Source organism: Mustela putorius, unplaced genomic scaffold (genome assembly GCF_011764305.1).
Source record: "Mustela putorius furo isolate JIRA1106 unplaced genomic scaffold, ASM1176430v1.1 tig00000145_pilon_pilon_pilon, whole genome shotgun sequence".
Lineage (NCBI taxonomy): Eukaryota > Metazoa > Chordata > Mammalia > Carnivora > Mustelidae > Mustela > Mustela putorius.
The window spans coordinates 48208559-48229725 of record NW_025421294.1 but is presented as its reverse complement, the minus strand read 5'-3'; the positions used below and the strand labels follow the sequence as shown (position 1 = coordinate 48229725).

The window sequence follows — 21167 nt, the reverse complement described above, 5'->3', positions numbered from 1 at the left end:
AGGCAGAAAGGGTGGGGTGGGGGGGGGGGAGAAGCAAGCTCCCTGCTGAGCAGAGAGCCCCATGTGGGACTCTATCCAGGACTCTGGGACCATGACCTGAGCCGAAGGCAGCAGCTTAACCCACCCAGGCACCCTTAGAGAGATTTTATAGGAAAAATCCCAAAGCAGAAACTAGAAAACGTTGCTGAAAGAAATTGGGGTGATGGTGGGGGTGGGAGGGTGGTAGTACTTCCAGAATTGTTACAAATTTAATGAAAGGACAATTTATTCATTTTTGTATAGTCAGTATTGGTAGAAACATGCCACAAGGTTGGGGAAAGGGGCACTATCAAAGAATGTGGGACAGATGCATCATTATCAGCTGTCCAGGGTGAACCTGGCCAACTGAGGCCTGCAAAAGACCAGTCTTCCTGGTCCAGAAAGCAGGGTCTTAAATACTGGAGACAGGAGTAGGATTTAGGAGTCAGAGTTACTTGGCTTTATGTCCTGGCTCTAGCACTTTTAACTGTCAGGACTTGAGCAAGCTACCTGGAATTGTTAAGCCCATGTGCTTTTTGTAAGATAGATAGGGGTATTATCCTTTACACCATGAAGTTCTTTTTGCAGAAGTAACATACAAAAAATTACAGTACAGTTTCAACGCTCAAAAGGCAGCTATTATTAATAAACACGAAGTTCACATAATGAATGATGTTCCAGGTGTTATCTTTGTTTTCCAAAATGGAGAAATAAGACGTGAGTTCAGGTAGTATAGAAGTCTTCCTAAAATCAGTAAATTAGATTTCACTGAAGAGGGAACAGAGAGCCAGAAAAGTCGACACATTTTTTGAGTTAGATCCTGAAATTTTCTAATTCAAAATCCCTTGCCATAAACTACTTTTCTGCCAAATATCTGAAATAATACTATAAACCACTCAGTTAAGTATTCTCAATTATATATCTTTATTAACAAAAGATAAATAAAATAAAAAGTAGACATTGTTAGACTTTATGTTGAACCACTCCATATTATGGTAGGAGTATGAAAACGTAAATCATTGACTTTCTTGAAATAGATAAGAATGAGCTCTCTTTGCATTGCTGTTTGAACTTCGTACTAGTACTAGTTTGAATCTAGCTATGGTATCCATAGTACTTGACAATTTGATTGTTACTCTCACCAGCACAATTTCTTAGATGGTAACTTAATGTGGTATCCTAGTGGGTTTTGGTAGCTTAGAAGCCAGAGAGCTGTTAAAAGCCAATTACTTGTGTCAGGGTTTGAAACAGGCTGTTTTCATGATCCCACTCTCACTGTATTATCTTCACAATGTTCTTAGAAGAGGCCTGAGGATCATGGTAGTCTCAGTTATTAATAGCCCTATAAGCTATCCTTGTAATTCTCTGAAGAAACCTTCAATTTCAGGTTTTGCTTTCTGCAATTTTTATACAATTACAAGCAATTTTTGCTTTCTGTAAAGATTAGGTACAATGGATACTCTACAGTCTTCTAAAATTTAATATTCATGATCATTATATAAAGGCAATCACAATTAAAACAACAAACAGTACCTCAAACCATACTCTATGATAGAGGAAAGGGTTTCTGTGTCTAAAGGCTCATGTCCAGAATGGTAAAACACCTAGTACTGATCAGTGACTCGAAGATAACAAAAGAGTTATTTTTCCATTCAAAGACTAATCCATTTAGTTCTGGGTATAAAGTATAAGGAAATATTTTAAAAATCAAAATTATATAACCAAATAGAAAACAGAATTATTACTATACAGACTGAAATGGGGGATAAAGTCATACATATATTCTAAAGGTTTCCTTTCAGTAACCTGATTTATTTTTAGCTTTAGACCAGGAAAACCTTAGAAGGCAAAAACAAACGATACTCAAATAACTACAACTATAGTTACTAGTAATTTGAAAAAACAAAACTGTGATTTTGAGAAAGAGTAACTCATCTGTCTTTAAAATGTGTACTAGCACTAGATAAAGGGCCGTAAGAATTGAGGAAATAAAGTTAGAGACTTAATAAATGTTGAGTAGAAGATGTTCTTGTTAGGTAGAGAGCCAAGGCCTCTTTGCACATCACCTAATATAAAACTGGAAGTAAAATAAAAATATACACTTAATGTACTTCCTCTTTGTTTTTGTTTCTTCAGTGTGTAAAGAAATGAATTTGCTATGAGACTTCCAGAGTCTTTATTAAAGTCAGGCAGCAAGAGTATTAGTCATGGGTTTTTTCCATCTATAATCATCAGCAAGAAGCTGAAAAGAATGTATCAGCTGTGTCTATCTTGGGTGACTGTCTATAACTAGTTACTACTGTCCAAGGAAGGAAGCCATGGGGTCATCTGGCCTCTGACGTTTCATTCTATAGGCTTCCATTTCCTCTTCAGTGGGTTCCCGAGTTTCATATATGCTGTTGTAAGGCCGCTTCCTCTCATCAATTTGCATGATCTCCTTGACATGAAGAAGGCGGGCCTCCTCTGCATTCAGTGCCTATAGTAAGAGGAAAAACACGAGATGTTCTGAGACCACAGCTCTACATCAGATCTCTTCTGTTCTAAAATAGCAGAATACCAAAGACCCCACTGAATATAAATTGTCATATCAAAAACCTAGATTGTCCAAAAGAGCTTCAAGTGTCAGCCTTTCTACTGTCAAGCTGTAACTAATCACTACTTGGCCGATACCGTATTTTCATGTAGCACAAAACATTCTACCACATTTTCAATGTTAAAAAAAATTTACTTAATAACAAAGATTCAATGATATTGATTTCACTAACAGAAGTCCACAACTGATGCTTCTTGTGGAAACTACCATTCTGACTTTTCCCAAGGACTTGTTGAAACTTACAAATTATAGAGCTAAAAGGCAATTCTTTCTAGGCAGCCAGTAACTCTAAAATAACAGCTTTAAAAGCACATTTCTTCAGTATGTTGGTAATTTTTATCAAACATTCCAGAAACAGGGAATACTGAGATACACAAAAATCTCCTTTTGCATTCTAGACCTGATACAAGGTAACCTAAACAAATCATCCAGACTTGGGGCTTATTTCCTCACTTCTTTTTTTTTTTTTTTAAAGATTTTATTTATTTATTTGACAGGCAGAGATTACAAGTAGGCTGAGAGGCAGGCAGAGAGAGGAGGAAGCAGGCTCCCTGCTGAGCAGAGAGCCCTATTCGGGGCTCAATCCCAGGACCCTGGGATCATGACCTGAGCCGAAGGCAGAGGCTTTAACCCACTGAGCCACCCAGGCGCCCCTATTTCCTCACTTCTTAAGGTTGCTACAAATAAAGAATACTGTCATCACTTTGACTATTTAGAGTTCACAGAGACCTTTTTCAATTTTTCATGTCTCTTTTCTTCATCATCACTATCTGAACTGCTCTTTCGATGCTTCTTTTTCTTCTTCTTTTTCTTCTTTTTATCTTCTTTTAATTTTTCCTGATGCATCTGAAAGGGAGGGTTGAAATATACAGTGTTATTAAGGCAAAAACAAAGCTCCGGCACAAATTTTAAAGTCAGCCTTCCAGGACTTAATTCAGGACAAATGATCAGACTTACCTCCATGAGGGTTTGAGGTTTTTTCACAGATTCTTCTCCAGTTATATCATTTATAATACATTCCTCTGAATTCTGTGGGAAAAGATATTTGACTTGGGTATCACAGTCAGTGATCACTAATCACTGAAGAAAAAGTTAACATTTGAAACATGAGAAAACATACTTAATACAGATTCTGACTTAACAGCTTTGGTTGTGTTACAGTTTAAGAACTAGAGGACAATTACTTACAGCAATCTCCTTGCCAGCTTCTCCAGTGCAATACGAATACTTGAAAAAAGAGTGACAGCATTTGTATCCCCATCGGCCTTCTTTCCAGTAAGATCCCCAGATATGCTGCAGAGAGAGAGTTGTTACTTAAAAAGGAACCCGAAACTAGGGATTCTCATATATTGTTGATATGAGTACCAAATAATACAGCCCTTTACAAGGTAATTTGGGAGGAAAACTATGGTGATTCCATGGCAAGGTAACACCTGGCCTGACCTCAGGTGTAAGAAGCAGCCATTAAATTATAATGGTCTTGCTTTCCATTCCCATAACTATATAAAAAAAAATTTAGGATTATCTGACTTTTCTTCAAAAATTAAGAACTGGGAAATTCTGGGCCCACATTCCCACTTGGCAAGAACTGGCTGTTGGTGACCAGTGGATGTCCCTTTTATTTATTTATTATTATTATTATTTTTTTTAAAGATTTTTATTTATTTGACAAAGAAAAAGACAGAGAGAGGGAACACAAGCAGAGGGAATGGGAGAGGAAAAAGCAGGCCAGCAGGGAGCCTGATGTGGGACTTGATCCCAGAACCCTGGGATCATGACCTGAGCTGAAGGCAGTCACTTAACGACTGAAGCACCCAGGTGCCCTGGATGCCCCTTTTAGACAGGGTTTGTGTTGTGTGTGTGTGTGTGCCTGGGTCACTTCGATCATATACATTTAGTGGCCTGGCTCCTATAGCTAGTTCAGTTTTTGATCTGACTTTGACAATTGTAGTTTGAGTACTTCAAGAGTATAGCAAATAATGTATGTTTTATGATGTGAATTCATCATAAAAAGTACAATTCATCATAAAAATTATGAATTCTGTAGAATTCATCATAAAAAGTATGAATTATGAATTCTGCATCACATGTTCTTGTCATAATTTTGAACTTATAACTAATCAAGCCTTTAGCTCTGAATTCCTGTTTACAGGAAATGCAGAAGATAGAGGAATAAATCCTACAGTATCACTAGGAATCAGTCAAATACAGAATATGACACAGTTTAAAAAATAAATGACCTTATCTGTTAAAGAGTTGCTGTCATGAAAAAAGGGAGATACGACTGAGGAAGATAGAGAAAGAGATACAACAACCAAAATGAACTCTGATTGGATTCTGATGCAAGACAAAAACAAACCACCTCTTTAAAGACATTTTTGTGTATATTTTAGTAATGTGATTAAGAACCAGAGATTAGATGCTATGAAGGAGTTGTGTCAATTTATAAAGTGTGATAGTTATGGAGGGGAATATCCCTGATTTTAGAAGATGCATGATACAGTTTCTATGGGTGAAATATCATAGTATCTGTGATTTTCAAATGTTTTAGTTAAAAAATATATAAATCATATATATATTATATTTACATGCATACACACACACGCGTGCATGTACATGCCCCAAAGCATATATACCGACATGCAAAAAATTTCTGAATCTAAGTAGTAGCTATGTGGATGAACATAATAGTATTCTTCCACATTTTTTGTATTTTTGGAAAAATTTCATAAAACAAAATTAAAATGTAAAAAAAAAAAAAGAAAAGCACAACAATGATTCGCTACTGTTGTAGTAAGAAAATATGACCCAGAGCAAAATGCTAACAAGGACACCAAATAGTTCTGGTTTAGCACATACTGTGTGATTGTGGATCTTCACATCCTCCTCATACTTAGAGCAGGCGACAGCCCGCTCCTGTCCTTTGATGACTGTCCCATGTCTTGAATACTCCACATAGTCTTCAGTCTGAGCTAAAAGCAATTCAGCTGGAGGGGCATCCAAGTGTTCTTGGCCACCATACTAAAAGAACAGTGAACATTATTAAATACATTTTACAGCAAAGATTCACATTCAAATCTCTATTGATGGGTTTATTTCCAATCAGAAACATGAAAGGAATAATCATTATGGCCTTTGTTATACAAAATACCGTCAAAAAAAGGCACAAAAATCTTAGAGGGAAATAAAAGATGTCTCCAGCTGCTATTCATCTTTTGAGTGTGTAGATTACAAAATGGCCATTAATTCCTTTTATTCTCGTATGCATGCGTATTTGCCACATGACTTTGCTACTCTTCCCCTCAAGAGATAGTTTCTCCAACCTCTGAATCTGGGCCTGGCCATGTTACTTGTTCAGGCCTGTTGGAAACTGGCAAATGCGATGCAAAGCCCTGAAGAGCACTGGTACACTGGGGCATCGTGCTTCTTGTTACTAGTCTCTGGTACCAAGAATGCCTGCTGAAGCTGGACTAGCCTACTACAAGGTAAGGGCCCACATGCGGTACAGATGAGCTGTTCCAGAGGTGGGCTCCTAGGATAATTAACCTGCTAACTGCTAGAGACTGGAATGAGACCATTCTAGATCATCCATCTTCAGATGAGCAGGCCCAGACCAGGAGACCCAGCTGACATACAAAACTGTGAGAAATAACAAATGTTTATTTTAAACTACTAAGTTTTTCCATGGTTTGTTTTGCTCCAAAAGCTTCCTGATATGGATATAGTGACAATGTATACAATTGATCAAGTTAATAGGAGGATAGAACTAGTTCTAATGAACTAAAAGAGCCTCTCTGTGTGTTGTATTCCACATGTCAATCAAATGATGAACTGGTCATTTCTCGTCAATGAACATTCTTTTCTTTACATTCTGATCAAAATTACCTTTTCCAAGATGCTTTCTTTCTGCTGTTCTTTGAAGTCTTCTTTTTTGACTTTGAAGGACTTGTACAGCAGCTCTAGTTTTGTAGGATCAGCCTGCAGATGCACTTCAGATCCCTTGTCATAGGCTTCCCAAGCAAACACTACAATAATCAAAAGTATCTTAATGAGTTCTCAGCTACATTTATTGTATACTTATCGAAAACAAGCTTCTAAAAATGCCGCCAAATTTCTTTAGAGTGGATATAAAATACCTTGACAGAGAAACACTTACACTGTGTCTGAGCCATTGAAATGGTGTCTCCTGTGTATCTTACAAAGTTATCCCCTGCATAGCTCACTCTGTAAACACAAGTTAAAAAACAAATTGTTTCAGAAATTGCTTTCTTTAAGGAAAGTTCATTCTTTTCTGACCCAGCCATAGATATTGTTCATTTTAACTCAGATTCAGTTTTACGATTAAAAACACTCCTCCCCCACCATGAAACCTATACATTTAACTTGATACTTACTCATCTGGATTCTTCCCTGCGTTGGCATAGGGATTCTCTCTCATCGCTCTAGTTTTGGGATCATAGTAAGCAGAATTTGGATCTAAATTCCGCAAATACTAGAAGGGAAAATGTTTTAAGACTGCATTAATGTTTACGTCTGTCAAAAAAAGATTTCAGCAGACTAGGCGGAGGAATTAATCATGATCAATTACATGTGTGTATGCATTGGTGGGGTACAGATGAAGAGGAAAAAACAGAATGATACTTAATCTTGGAATGACAAAATGTATCAACCCATACAGTGCTCAGATACCAGCTGAGTAGACAAAATTTGGGGTGGGAACACAAATATTTTCTTGGATGTGTATGTTGAGTTGGCAAGGCTTACTTTTGCAATATCTTCTCGAATCCTGAGATTCCGGACAGTAATTCGCCTCTTAGAGTCAAAGTTCTGTCCAGGCATGTCAATATCATCTGCATATTTATCTTCATCCTCATCTTCACTATTATGATCTTTTTCCTGAAGGAAGGGGAAAGAAGGAAAAACAAATAAGAAAAAAAGAGCAACATCTAGTTCCTGTTTTCCCTCTAACCAAACTCTTATTTACTTATATTTCTTAAAGCTATTATTATTATTGTTATTGTTATTAGCTGTCAAAAATTGAAAAATTTAATGTATACCCAGACAGGGCACATATTTATTACCGTCTGAGAATTTGGTTCCTCTTCTCCCCACTGGTGTTTTGGAGAATTCTGCATCATTCAAGAAGAAAAAAGAATTGTAATTTTATTCCATTGAATCTACTAATTATTTAACACTTTAAATATATAAGTAAAACATCATAAATTAAATCTAGCTGAACAAATCCTATTTCTCATTGTAATCAGCATGTAAATTCTGAATACCAGTATGTCACTGTGAATAATTGTACCAGACTGTCTACAAAGCCAGAAAATTTCTAGAGAATTTTCAGTGATACAGGATTATAACTGCACAAAGGTAGGAAGGACATAAAAATGACCAATGTATCCAATATATATTCATTTCTTATATGTTAACCTTCAGGCATATACCATTTTTGCCAAGCCTCACTGAAGTTTTTCTATCAAGTCTAAAAAGAAAATGTTACTAGAATCATGTAAAAAGTATCTTTAGAGCCAAAACAACTTTTGCAAAATCACGCAATGAGGAATCTACTCAAATGATACAATACTGTAATTTTTTAAAAAAGATTTTATTTATTTATTTGACAGAGAGAGAGAGAGAGAGAGATCACAAGTAGCCAGAGAGGCAGGCAGAGAGAGGGGGAAGCAGGCTCCCTGCCAAGCAGAGAGCCAGATGCAGGGCTGGATCCCAGGACCCTCAGGTCATGATCTGAGCGAAAGGCAGAGGCTTAGCCCAATGAGCCACCCAGGCATGCCACTGTACTGTAATTTAAGGAGAGTCTGAGATCCTTGTCACAAAGACATCCTTCCTTCATTAGCATTGGTTAGGATTTTCTCTAACTCCACAAAAGGCCTATAGCAAAGTAGTCAGCATCTTATCACATCCTTTTAGAAGTCTTCAAAGTTAAAAAGACTACCTTAGAGCATTAGTGGGGGGATGTGGAAATAGGAGTGTGTACGAATGTATCTATCCTCTCTATGTAAACACAATGACTATACATATGTGGACATTATATATATATATACACATAAATTTGCATAGCTTTCCTGAATGGTACTTAAGTGATATGACATTAAAATTTTATTTTCATTTTTTATTTTTATATTTTAAAAGATTTTATTTATTTATTTGACAGAGATCACAAGTAGGCAGAGAGGCAGGCAAAGAGAGGAGGAAGCAGGCTCCCCGCTGAGCAGAGAGCCCGATGTGGGGCTTGATCCCAGGACCCTGGGATCATGACCTGAGCCAAAGGCAGAGGCTTTAACCCGAGCCACCCAGGCGCCCCATGACATTAAAATTTTAAATAAAAATACTCACTGCATCAATTACACATTAAGGAATTCGTCCTAAGGGAATATGTCAATTATATAAATAAATTATATAAAGAGGTATGTAAAACAATGTTATTTACAGTGTTGTATATAGTATCAAAAATCTGGGACAAGTCAAATTAATAATAGACAATTGTTACATAAATTACTGCACTCAGTGAATACTTAACATCCATTAGAAGTGATTTTATCCAATTTGCAGGAAAAAAACAGAATCTGCTCCTCTTTTTTTGCAGTTATTGTTAAAAAAAAAGGGGAGAGAAAGGTGGGAATAGTATTATTTGTTTTTGTTTGTGAAACTCTGAAAGGATCCACAAGAAAAATAAAACAGATTATGGCAGGGTGAGCTTTAGAGATAGGGTAGATGGAGGCCAGGATGGGAAACTTTTTACTGTATATCTTCTTAATAGATAACTGCGTATCTTGAGTTTTGAACCATGTGAATTAATATAAAAATAGATAGGTCTATAATGACAGTGAAAACATGAGTTCACTGCACTATATATTAATTGAAAGAGTAGGCGATAAATAAGTATGTAAAGATGAAATCCATGTTAAAAACATGTTATAATTACACACATATAGATACATGTGGGGAGGCGGAGTGGGCCCTGGAAAGGCCCACTTCAAAAGGTTAATAATTAACATAAGAGATACTTTTTCTCCTTCTTTATAATTTTCTATTTTTTCACTCAGTATGTATTACTTTCAGCATCAGAAATATATATATATATTTCTATTAACATAATAGATATATATTTTATTTTTTATTTTTTATGTATGGTCCAATGTGGGGCTTGAACTCACAACCCCGAGATCAAAAGTTGCACATTCTATTGACTAAGCCAGCGAGGCACCCCAGAAATGTTTTTTGTTCCCACAAATTGCTAGTTCAACAAAAAACATTTATACTGCCATACAAAAATTCAATCTCTATAGTAGACTATTCTACTGCATGTAATTAATATTAATATCCAAGTACTGAAGTGGGCACAAATCATCCGTCTTCTATACACATTTAAGTATGCTTACCAGCGAAATAAATTAGACCAGGTTACAACAAACAACAGAGAATATACTAGAACAAGAGAAACAGCATGTTTTCTTTTCCAGAGCTGGTAATAGTAACAGCTTCTAATTATCAAGTGTTTACTTACATTGTGATATGATGCTAGGCCTCCTAGGCAGTAGGTGGTGGTGTCTCTACTTGAGATGATAAAATGAGGCTCAGAGAAATAAATTACTTTTTCTGTGACCACCTAACTGGCCAGGGGCAGAGCTGTATTTTGATATCTCTCTGTTAACCTGTGCTGTGAACTTTCTTGCCAGGGGTTCTCAGTGACTGCTCAGCTGGTAATTACTTACTTAGGTCTGTTTGTAACTCATATTTGCTGAGTCCCTTTTAGGAATTTAAACTCCAAATGTTTTACTTATCATTTATGTGTGCCATCAATCTGTTAAAAAGAAAACCTTTACTAAGCACAGTATGCACTATTAAGCTGTAATGAATAAAAAATTGGCAATACAGCTTTACTATAGATTTTTTTACTCAGCTATAAAATTATTCCAGTCATTATGGAAAATACTAGTAGAAGATACTAGTAAAAATACCAAGAAAAATTTACTAATTCTACAGTGAATGAGAATCAGTATTCTGGCTTTTTTTCCCTATGTGATATTACAATATTTTTTTCATATGTTATTTAAATATAAGTGTTATCCATTCTTGTTACAAGTGTTGATAAAAGTCATTTAAGAACTATGCAACATTCTATTATACAGATGCAAGACAGTTTACTTCACCAACTCCTTACTCCTATTTAGGCTACTTCAATTTCTTGCCATTTTAAAAAGTGTTACAATGAATATCTTTGCATATGTGATCTTTTTTCTGATTACTAGGAAATTCTTTAGGACAGAAGGACCTACTGACTTAATTCCAGAAAATGTATATAAATATCTTATGGCAATATTCTTTCCAAAATGACTGCATCAAGGTATGTTCCCATGAATATTAGAGAAGTGCCAGTTTTAGTCTTTCCTCTCAATAGCACTTCTCTCTTCCTAAGTCTTTCCTAACTAGACAGATATAAAATGAATTCTTGTTTTGATTTTCATTTTTTGTTTACTACGAGTTTAATGTTTTTATGGATCATTTTCATTACTTACAGCCTGTTCCACTAATTTTCCTGAGGCTAATTCCTCTTGGAGTTTCTGGGCTTTCAGGGTTCGTTTTGCCTAACAAAAAAGGAAACATTTGAAATTTACTTTACAACATTCAAATGAACATTTAATTTTTATATTTTTAAAATTAATAAATTTATAGTTTCCAGAAAGGTCAATAAACAAGGTCATCTCTTTGAGATTTCCTGTAACTCTAGATGTATGATTCCTAAATAACAGGATTTACAAACTCCTATTCGAGTCAGGCATTAATGTAAACTGAGCCAAACAGCACTAGTGATTAAACTTCAAAGAACAAGCCCTATCCAAAAGGGGCAGCTGTAACCTGACCCCAAATGACTGATGCTTGCCTGGCAGGCCCAGGATTACCACATATTCCACTGTTCAAGAATAGATGAAATTTACATTATATAAATCCCATGACTTTTAAATGTACACTCTACTTAAGAAAAAAAAAAGCAGCCTTACTGTGGATTTGAAGAAATGGGGGAAAGCTTATAAAATCATAACAAAAAAACCTGAAGTTGAATTAAAATAAAATTCAATTTTCTGATATGTGTTATCCTGTTCTTCTTTCACTTCTCTCAAACGCTATTAGAGACATCTGTAAAACAGGCCCAGACAAGATGCAGTGTGTGGGGCTGGAAGGAGTTCATAACCTTAAAAATCCAAAAGCCCTAGATACTAATCCGTTCTCATGCTTCCAATATCTTCTGCAGCCTCCATTAGGGAGTTAAATAAAAAAGACAAGAATCAAATAAGAAGAAACTGCTGCCAATACGGTTAGCACACTTTATTTTCACTATTCTATCAGACCTTCCACTACTATAATAAAAATGCCACCATTTTTATATTGCTCGAACACTCAAAACCAGAGTCGCTTAATGTACATTCTTTAAGCAGTGTGGGAAAGCAGGTTACTTTGCTCACCAGATCAACTTTGGCATATTCTTCCACAATTTTCATGTGTTCCTCTGGATTGTAGCCATTCCACCGGTCCCTCTTCCCATCATAGTCAAACATCAGCTGAGGCTGGACATGTTCATCTGGAGCTATATTAGTACCTGTAAATTTTGCTCCAACTCGCCTAGGTCTCTGGGAAATAGAATAAAATCAAACCTTTCCCCAAGTTCCTGTAGCCTAGAGGAAAATTTCAGATAACCTTTACAAAGCAAGCATAAACATACCATGGGAGTTTGTGGTCTGTTCAATTATCAGTTCCTCTCCCAGCTGAAAATTACGATGGTGCTAAACTAATCTCACTCAAATTCTTATTTAACTTGTACCAAAATTTAGGTAACTTTAGAAAAATAGAATTAAGCTCTTTGATAGGAAAAAAGAGACTCTCTGACAAGTTTCTAGAATTCTCAAAGATGAACTTACCTCAAAGCAGTCTTTCTTTTTGTGTGTCATGGCCCCGCAATTTTCACATGCCCCCTTGCGGTACTTAGTAGTTATGGAATTCTGTAAATAGATATAAAGAAAAACAAAATGTTTTATTTCTGAATAAGAAATAATTTTGGTTCTCATTACTATATTGTCTAGTGAAGTGACTTACTCATTAAGAGTAAAACTACTTAAAGTCTCCACACTTTTATAAATGAGAAAGTTTAAGTATTCTAGCAACATAAAATGTAGAAAAGAAAACACAGAAACAAAAGTAGTATGTATTGTAAATTTTAATCCCAGGTAAAAGGTTCTATATTCTGATATAACTTGATTAAATGTTCTTAAATTAAGTTCTTAAAATAAAATTTCCATTTTCATAAGGATATATATAAAAGTTGTTTACATACCTCTTTTACACCTCTCTTGTACCATTCTCCAGATGAGCTGTATTGCTTCTGTTTCTCTGGTTGTGGTCTCTGGTGCTTTAAAGTAGGTCTTTTTGACGGATCGATATACCATGGCACTGAAGAAATATACTGAGGTATATGAGGGTTGATGTCTCTGTAATTAAAAAAAAATATGTTTTTTAAGAATAAAGTTTGTGGGGGCGCCTAGGTGGTTCAGTGGGTTAAGCCTCTGCCATCGGCTCAGGTCATGATCTCAGGATCTTGGGATCAAGCTCTGCATTGGGCTCTCTGCTCAGCAGGGAGCCTGCTTGCTTCTCTCTCTCTTTGCCTGCCTCTCTGCCTACTTGTGATCTCCCTCTCTGTCAAATAACTTTAAAAAAAAAGAAAAGAAGGAATAAAGTTAAAAAAAAAAAAAGAATAAAGTTTGAGGAGTGCTGGTGGTTCAGTCATTAAACACTGCCTTCGGCTCAGGTCATGAGCCCAGGGTCTGGGATCAAGGCCTGCATTGGGCTCCCTGCTAGGTGGGAAGCCTGCTTCTCCCCCTCCCACTCCCCCTCCTTGTGTTCCCTCTCTCGCTGTGTGTCTCTCTCTCCATCAATTAAATAAAAATCTTTAAAGAAAAAAAAATAAAGTTTAAAAATAATTGGTATTACAATTACAAAGGTAGCCAAAACAGACTGTAAAAACAGAGATAGTGTAGTGGGGTGGGGGAGAGTATATGCCTGATATCTCTATAATATAGTAGAAAACAAAACAAAAAAACCTGAAGATAAGGAATGTAATTTATTTTAAAGATATTATTTATTTATTTAACAGAGAGAGAAGTCACAAGTAGGCAGAGCAGCAGGCAGAGAAAGGGGAAACCAGGCTCTCCGCTAAGCAGAGGGCCCGATGGAGGGCTCGATCCCAGGACCTTGAGATCATGACCTGAGCCAAAGGAGAGGCCTAACCCACTGAGCCACCCAGGTGCCCCAAACAATGTAATTTATTTTAGAGTGAAAACATTTCCAATATAGCAACTAATAGTAGTGACAGAACTGAAGTCAGGAAAGAGATAAGGAAAATAGGGATGTATATGAGTAGATAAACCTTATACAAGATCAAGAAGTTAGTTAATAATGCCTAGAGTTGATTAAAATAATCATGTAGATACATTATTTAGAGATGTGGAGCTATCAACCAGAAAAACTCAAAATAGAAAGATTTAAAAGTAGTCACTTTTGCAGAGTGGGACAGGGAGTGGGAAGACTTGAAAGGGATGACTGCTGTTCATTAGAAGTTCTTTAATGCATTTCTATTATTAAATCTTACATATAAAAATCTGATAAAATAATAAAAACTGTCAAAGCAAAACATGAGAAATTACTAAGTGAACATAAATTTGAATTTTTAATGAACAGATCATGCAAACAATGTACTTACTTTCCTTCTTCATCAACTTCTGCTGGAGCATTACCCAGTTTTCGTTGTTCTTCTAGCTCCTTCTTCTTTCTCCAGTCCTCTCTGGTCATCTTCTTTGGTTCCTCTAGACTCATTTCTTTGGACCCCGACAGGGGGGCCGCATTAACTGCATCTACAGCTGCAGCTGACATGGTTATCTGGACCCCTCTACGAAAAGAAATATATATATATTAGTATAAACTAGGCCCTCATGAGTTCATCAGTGAAATTATCAAAAGTACACCCTAATAACACATACTGCAGTCTCATTTATACATAGTATTTCATATGTTATTAAAGTATCTGTGAGGGAAGGGTCTCTTTCCTTTCTACAAAAAGTCTCTATGTACTGTCTGCAGTTCCTTCCTCAACTCTAATTTACAAATGGAGAGAAGCATACACGTGTACTTTTTTTTTTTTTTATTTTTTAAAAAATGTATTTGGCAGAGAGAGAGAGCGAGAGATCACAAGTAGGCAGAGAGGCAGGCAGAGAGAGAGGGGGAATCAGACTCCCTGCTGAGCAGAGAGCCTGATGCAGGGCTCGATCCCCAGATCCTGAGATCATGACCTGAGGCGACAGCAGAGGCTGAGCCACCCAGGCATCCTGCATACATCCTGCATACTTAAAATTTCATAAGACTCTTTCTCTCATTAACACTCCTGAATCTCTCTATGTATGTCTCAGGCTTTTCTAGCATGTTAACCGTACATGAGTAAACAGTGTCCCATTTTCCTTAAAGATGAAATGCCTGAAGAGTTATCTATATCCATTCTCTATTTTCCCATCTTCTACTTCCTTCCACAGTCACTCTAACTTAGCTTCCACCCCCATCTCTCTGAAGAGTTACCACTAAGTCATCAAGGATCGATGTGCTAAATCCACTAGATATTTTTCAGTTCTCTTCCTTCCCCTTTTTAAAATATTTTATTTTAAAGATTTTATTTATTTATTTTGGAGGGAGAGCATGAGCAGGGCAAAGGGCAGAGGGAGAAGCAGACTCTAGGGAGCCTGACATGGGGCTTTATCCCAGGACCCAGGGATCATGACCTGAGCCAAAAGCAGACACTTAACCAACTGAGCCACGCAGGTGACCCAAGATTTACTTATTATAGAGGGAAAGAGAGCATGCATGTAGGTATGGGTGGGTGGGCAGAAGGAGAGATAGAGAAGTGGACTCCCTGATGAGTGGGAAGCTGGGCAGACTGTGTCTCAATCCCACCACCCTGAGATGATGACATCAACTGAAATCAAGAGTTGGGCGCTCAACCAATGGAGCCACCCAGGTACCCCTGTTCCTTCCTTTCTTGAAACATGTGTATCTTTTGGCTTAAGTAACACTATTATCTCTTGGTTTTTCTTGAATCTCTCCTGCTGCTCCTGTCTTCTTGACAAGTTCCTCTATTTCTGCCCATTTATTTAATTTTGGATTCCACAAGGCTAGTCTCTTTCATCACTCTGGACTCCATAAGTAGAAAGCTCATCTCTTTCTAAGGCTTCAATAGCCACAATATACTACTGTTGGCTCTCCAACCTATTGCTCCTCTCTAGATCTTTTATCTGTTCTTCAGATACATATATTCCAACTGCTTACTGCACAGCATCTCCATTTAGAGCGTCTTAGAGACACCTGAACTCAGCAAATCTTAATTCAAATTCATAAGCGTCTCCATGGAATGGCATCTCCATTCACTGTTTCCTCTATTAATGAAAAATACCACTCATACCTTAACATATATGTTCCAGCTAATCTCCATAAATATTTCATCACTACTGCTTTTTTGGCTTTCTGAATAGCATTCAGATTTATTTACTTCTATCTATTCTCAATGCTAACATTTTAATAAAAATTATTACTTTCCCCTCCTTATTGGTCTCCTGTCCTTCTTTCCAATCAGTTCTCCACACTGCAGTGTTATTTTTTCAGAACATAAATTTGATTATGTCATATCCCATTACACAAGCCTAAAATCTCAATACAGGGCAAAGATAAATACAATGCCAGCCTCATACATCACTTTAAGAGTTCCAGTAGTCATATTAAGATAGTTAAAAAGCAGGTAAAATTACTTTACAATATTTTAACTTAATCCAATATAGCCAGCATATTATTATTATATTTTTTAAAAGACTTTATTTATTTATTTGTCAGAGAGAGAGAGAGAGTGAGCACAGGCAGACAGAGTGGCAGAGGGAGAAGCAGGCTCCCCGCTGAGCAGAGAGCCCGATGCGGGACTCGATCCCAGGACGCTGGGATCAAGACCTGAGCCGAAGGCAGCCGCTCAACCAACTGAGCCACCCAGGCGTCCCCCAACATATTATTTTAACATGCAATGAACATAAGAAAAAATAAAGTAAATCTTTAAAATCTGATACAAATTTTACAGGTATAAAATAGACTAGCCATAAATCAAGTGCTCAGGAGCCCCAAGTAGCTAATAGCTGGGAAGTGAAACTCCAATAAATCTGATAGCTGTTACTCTAAAAACCATTAAAAAGACACAGTCCTGGTTGGACTTGGCACCAGTATAGTGTCTAAGGCCTAGGACGGTGGCTTTCTTCACGGTTCCCAATTCCCGTTCCCTCCTCGACCTGGAATTCATCACTTCTGTAAGGATGTGTCTAAGAAATAGGAGCCCTTGTTCTATTTCCCAGAGTTTTCCAGCTTCAGATCCTCCCGATCCCCAAATTCCCACATTTTCTTACCCAGTCGGGCCACAGGCCACCCCGAAATCACCCGACAAAAATGAAGTCAATCCGTCAATGTTTACTTCCGGGCTTTCAGTTTTCTCCCCGCAGCCACTGCGGTAGTTTCCGGGCGAGCGACACATGCGCACTAACACGGAGGCGGCGGGAGCGGGGCGGGGAGGGGGCGGTCCTAGCCTCCCACGCGATGTTGTTATCGCGGGATCTCGAGAGCGTCTTTATTTACCTCGGGAAAGAGGAGGAGGTTATTTTGAGTAGATGCTTTTCTGCTCCCAGAGTTTGCGCTGTTGTTTATTTTAGACTCGGGGAGCGTTAGGATGTGTGTTTTTGTTTGTTTGTTTTTTGGAAGTACCGAGAACGGACAACTTAAGGCTCTCTACGGAACTATGAAATGAATGGGGAACCTCGTGACATATTAAAACAAACAAACAAACAAACAGATAAAACTAGCGTTAATTAGGCAGATACTGTGTAACACTTTGGAGACGTGGTGAGCAAAAAGAGTATTTCTTCGAAATTACATCATACAGAGTGAAACACTAAAATGATTATTCAAGTAATTTAGTTGTAAAAAGTCTCTGTGAAAGGAATACCAGATGATATGAGAACGTAAGGCACTATTTGATAATTGTGACATTCTGCACCGGAGTGATCTCGCGTTTTATCATTGGAAAAGAAATACTACAAAACAATTTCTATTTTGGGAAAACGATAGTATCTATGACATCCCAAGCCTCCTTTGAAAGTACATGTGTGGGGACACTTGGGTGGTCAGTTGATTAAGCCCTGCTTTTAGGTCGGTCATCATCCCACTTCCTGGGATCGAGTCCCCTACTGGGCTCCTTACTCAGTGTGGAGCCTGCTTCTCCCTCTGCCTGCCACTCCTCTTGCTTGTGCCTGTGCCTATTGTCTCTCTCTCTCTGACAAATAAATAAAAATAAAGCACAGGCATGGGGGCGCCTGGGTGGCTCATTCAGTTAAGTGTCTGCCTTCTGCTCAGATCATGATCCCAGAGTTCTGGGATCAAGCCCAGCCTGGTATGGGGCTCGCTGCTTAGCAAGAAGTCTGCTTCTCCCTCTCCCTCTGCCCCCCCCCGCCCCCCCCCCCGCCCCACCATGCTCATTCTTTCTGTCTCTCAACAATAAATAAAATCTTTTTAAAAAAGTTCATGTATTAAGTAAGATAAAATACTGGAAAATAAGCAGTAATTTTCATAGAATTTCTTGTGCTTTTCTTCTTTGTGCTGTTGTCATTTAAAAAATTTTTAAAAGATATCAGGTATCTTATTTATTTGTTGAGAAAGAGAGAGAGTGAGCGAGCGAGCAGGGGGAGGGCAGAGGGATTGGGAGAGAATCCTCAAGCAGACTTCCCACTTGATTGCAGGGCTTGATCCTGGCACCTGGAAATCATGACCTGAGTTGAAATCAAGACTGTGTTGCTTAGCCAACTGAGCCACCCAGGCACCCCAACATGTATTGCTTTTAAAAGTAAAAGCAAGGGTCCCCTGGGTGGCTCAGTCAATTAAGTGTCTGCCTTCCCTTTCTGGAGTCCTGGAATGGAGCCCCATGTCAGGTTCCCTGCTCAGTGGGGAGTCAGATTCTCCCCATTCCTCAGCTCCTCCTCTCTCCACCATCATGCTCTCTCTCTCACATTCTCAAGTAAATATATAAAAAAATAAAAAAAAGCAAAAGTGAAAATAGCTCACATCCTTGCCTCAATAAAAGCCTCTTATAATACAACATATATTTTTTCTTATTAAAAATTTGCAGTGCCTAGAGCTCAGGAATGTAAATAACTAACTTTGATATTTACAGGGCAATAGGTGAAGGGACAGAGTCAGACAATAGTTTGAAAGTGAGTAGTCTCTGAATCACCCACACTTTGTTTTCATCTCTTTAAACAATTTCTGAAATATGCTTGGAAGTGTTGAGGCCTGTTTTAAAACCACCAGGCATAAGTCAGGGAACACATCTCACAGAGGAATCTTATAATGGTACTAGAAGAGATGGAAATAGATTTGTAAGGCTGGGGTCCCCCATGGAGGATTTGGAGGAGAGCATAGGGAAGCAAGGGGTGAGTTTTAGATGGGCTGCTGTTTGTAAATCAGGATTAGAATAAACTGGGATTAATTAGCATCTAGGTGTTGTGATAAGTGGAGGGTGGTTACTAATTGGGTAATCTAGTAATAGTAGGGAGTAGTAAAGTGGGTCTGGAGCATCATTGGTGCCAAAACAACAATCACTCAAAGAGGAGGTGGTTAAAGCATTTTTCAGTTTCTGTATGAACTTGGGAGACACAGTACTTACTGTTATAAAGGGAAGACTTAACTTGGGGAGATAGAAATCTTGCATCCAAAGACCTTAGGAGATAGAGACTCCCCACTTCGGAGCTATAAGTGCTGTACAGATATGTTTTCAAAGTGAGCACTTTCATGTGCTGATGATGCAATATAGAGTTGAAATATTTAGAGGGAGATACAGAGAGAAAACAAGGAGAGGAGTGGGAATAAAAGGAAAAGGACAGGGAAGGGGCAATAAAGGTGTGCATGTTTTTTTTTTTTTTTTTTTTTGTCCTTTTTGCCCTCTTGAGTTAGGATCTTTTCTTCTTGATGCCTAGCCCAGTGTCTAGCATTTAAACGATAGTCAATAAATATATATTGAATGAATTAATCATTCAACCAATTTTGGTTCTGAAATACTAGGGAAGAAAGGCAAATGAACTAACATATATTGAGAACTGCGTTTATGCCAGGTGTGGTGCTAAATCTTTTGTGAAATAATGTAGGCTCAACAGTTCTCTCTCAACTTCCCTACAAGTTAGCATGTATCTAGTGACCTGTGGGGAGTAGGGATGGGATGATACAGATCAGTTTTGGTCCTTTTTTTTTTTTTTTTTTAAAGATTTTATTTATTTGACAGAGAGAGATCACAAGTAGGCAGAGAAGCAGGTAAAGAGGGAGAGAGGAGGAAGCAGGCTCCCTGCTGAGCAGAGAGCCCTGATGCCGGGCTGGATCCCAGGACCCTGGGATCATGACCTGAGCTGAAGGCAGAGGCTTAACCCACTGAGCCACTGGGCGCCCCAGTATTGGTCTTTTGATTTTATTCCTTTACCTTGTATTTGTTTAATCTATTTCCATTTACTACAAAAATAGAATAAGGGTCATTAACTTTTTCAAGCATTATTTCTCCCCCTATCTTGGGAATTGGAATTCCTTATCTATAATTTTATTATTCCCCAGGTCTTTCCCTCGCCTTTGTGCCCTCCGCCACCGGGCCCTTCCAGGCAGCTGTGATGAATGTATTGTTAAGATACAGAGGTTTAAAATAAAGTTAAGAGGTTTAAAATAAGTCCCATTAAATGACCTACAGTCAAAGGTGTCCGCAGGTTCGGTCTTTTTCTTCCCAGCAAGCAAACTACCAACTTCCCGGGAAAAACCTTCCTGCGGGTCTGCGGGAGCCTGGGTCCCCCCCCCCACCATGGGTTCTTCCCATTGGTTCTTCCTGGGAGCCTCCGCCCCACCCACGGTCCCGCCTCCTGGGAAGATGAACCAATAGGAGCGTGAGTTGTGGTTTAAACTCCGAGTCCGGGGAACTCTCTGGAGGCTGAGTCTCGGATGAGTTTGGCTGTTGGTCCCGACGTGGGTGGACCGTGGGTTAGTGACTGGCTGGGAGCGCGGGTCCCGCGAGGAGGACGGTGGGCTGGGGGCTGGAAGCCGGAGGGCCTGGAGGTCGGGGTCTGGGGCTTCCCGGGGTCGTCTGCGTCGCCGAGCCGGGTTGAGCCACGGCCTCGTTCTGCGTGGGCAGTCCTCCATCTGATGAGTACCAGGACCTGTGCCAGCCCCAAACCGCCCAGTCGTCTGGAACTTAGAGCCTCCGGCGCAGGTTTCAAGAGTTAAGAGCTGGATTAAATGCCTGTTGGCTCAAGAACGGGCTAAGCTCGCTCCTTAGCTCTAGTTTTTGCGTGGACGTGCTCAGGGTAGAAAGTTTGGTCTGTGCTACACCTTCGCTTCTGTCTTCTTCCATAACCCCCGGGGTCTAATGTATGTTTCATACCCGCAG

The 21167-nt window shown here is 38.5% G+C and overlaps 1 protein-coding gene across 1 annotated transcript; it reads right to left on the bottom strand.

The window, feature by feature from the left end:
- Positions 1-918: 918 nt before the first annotated feature.
- Positions 919-17240, bottom strand: SLU7 (SLU7 homolog, splicing factor). Its single transcript, XM_004737688.3, has 16 exons — positions 17110-17240; positions 14388-14573; positions 12966-13119; positions 12553-12633; positions 12100-12264; positions 11155-11223; positions 7693-7740; positions 7376-7507; positions 7006-7103; positions 6768-6835; positions 6497-6636; positions 5471-5632; positions 3800-3904; positions 3569-3640; positions 3341-3457; positions 919-2494 (listed from the first exon to the last, which is right to left on the bottom strand). Exons 1-16 carry the CDS (start codon positions 17232-17234, stop codon positions 2315-2317), a joined length of 1902 nt encoding a protein of 633 aa, XP_004737745.2. The 5' UTR covers positions 17235-17240; the 3' UTR covers positions 919-2314.
- Between the last annotated feature and the right edge of the window lie 3927 nt (positions 17241-21167).

Coding starts and splice junctions, on each gene's coding strand:
- SLU7 (XM_004737688.3), bottom strand. CDS start 17,234: ATGTGTCGCTCGCCCGGAAACTACCGCAGTGGCTGCGGGGAGAAAACT. Junction 14,574..17,109: donor GTGGCCTGTGGCCCGACTGG/GTAAGAAAATGT, acceptor TTCTTTTCGTAG/AGGGGTCCAGATAACCATGT. Junction 12,634..12,965: donor ACAAGAGAGGTGTAAAAGAG/GTATGTAAACAA, acceptor ATCTATTTACAG/AATTCCATAACTACTAAGTA.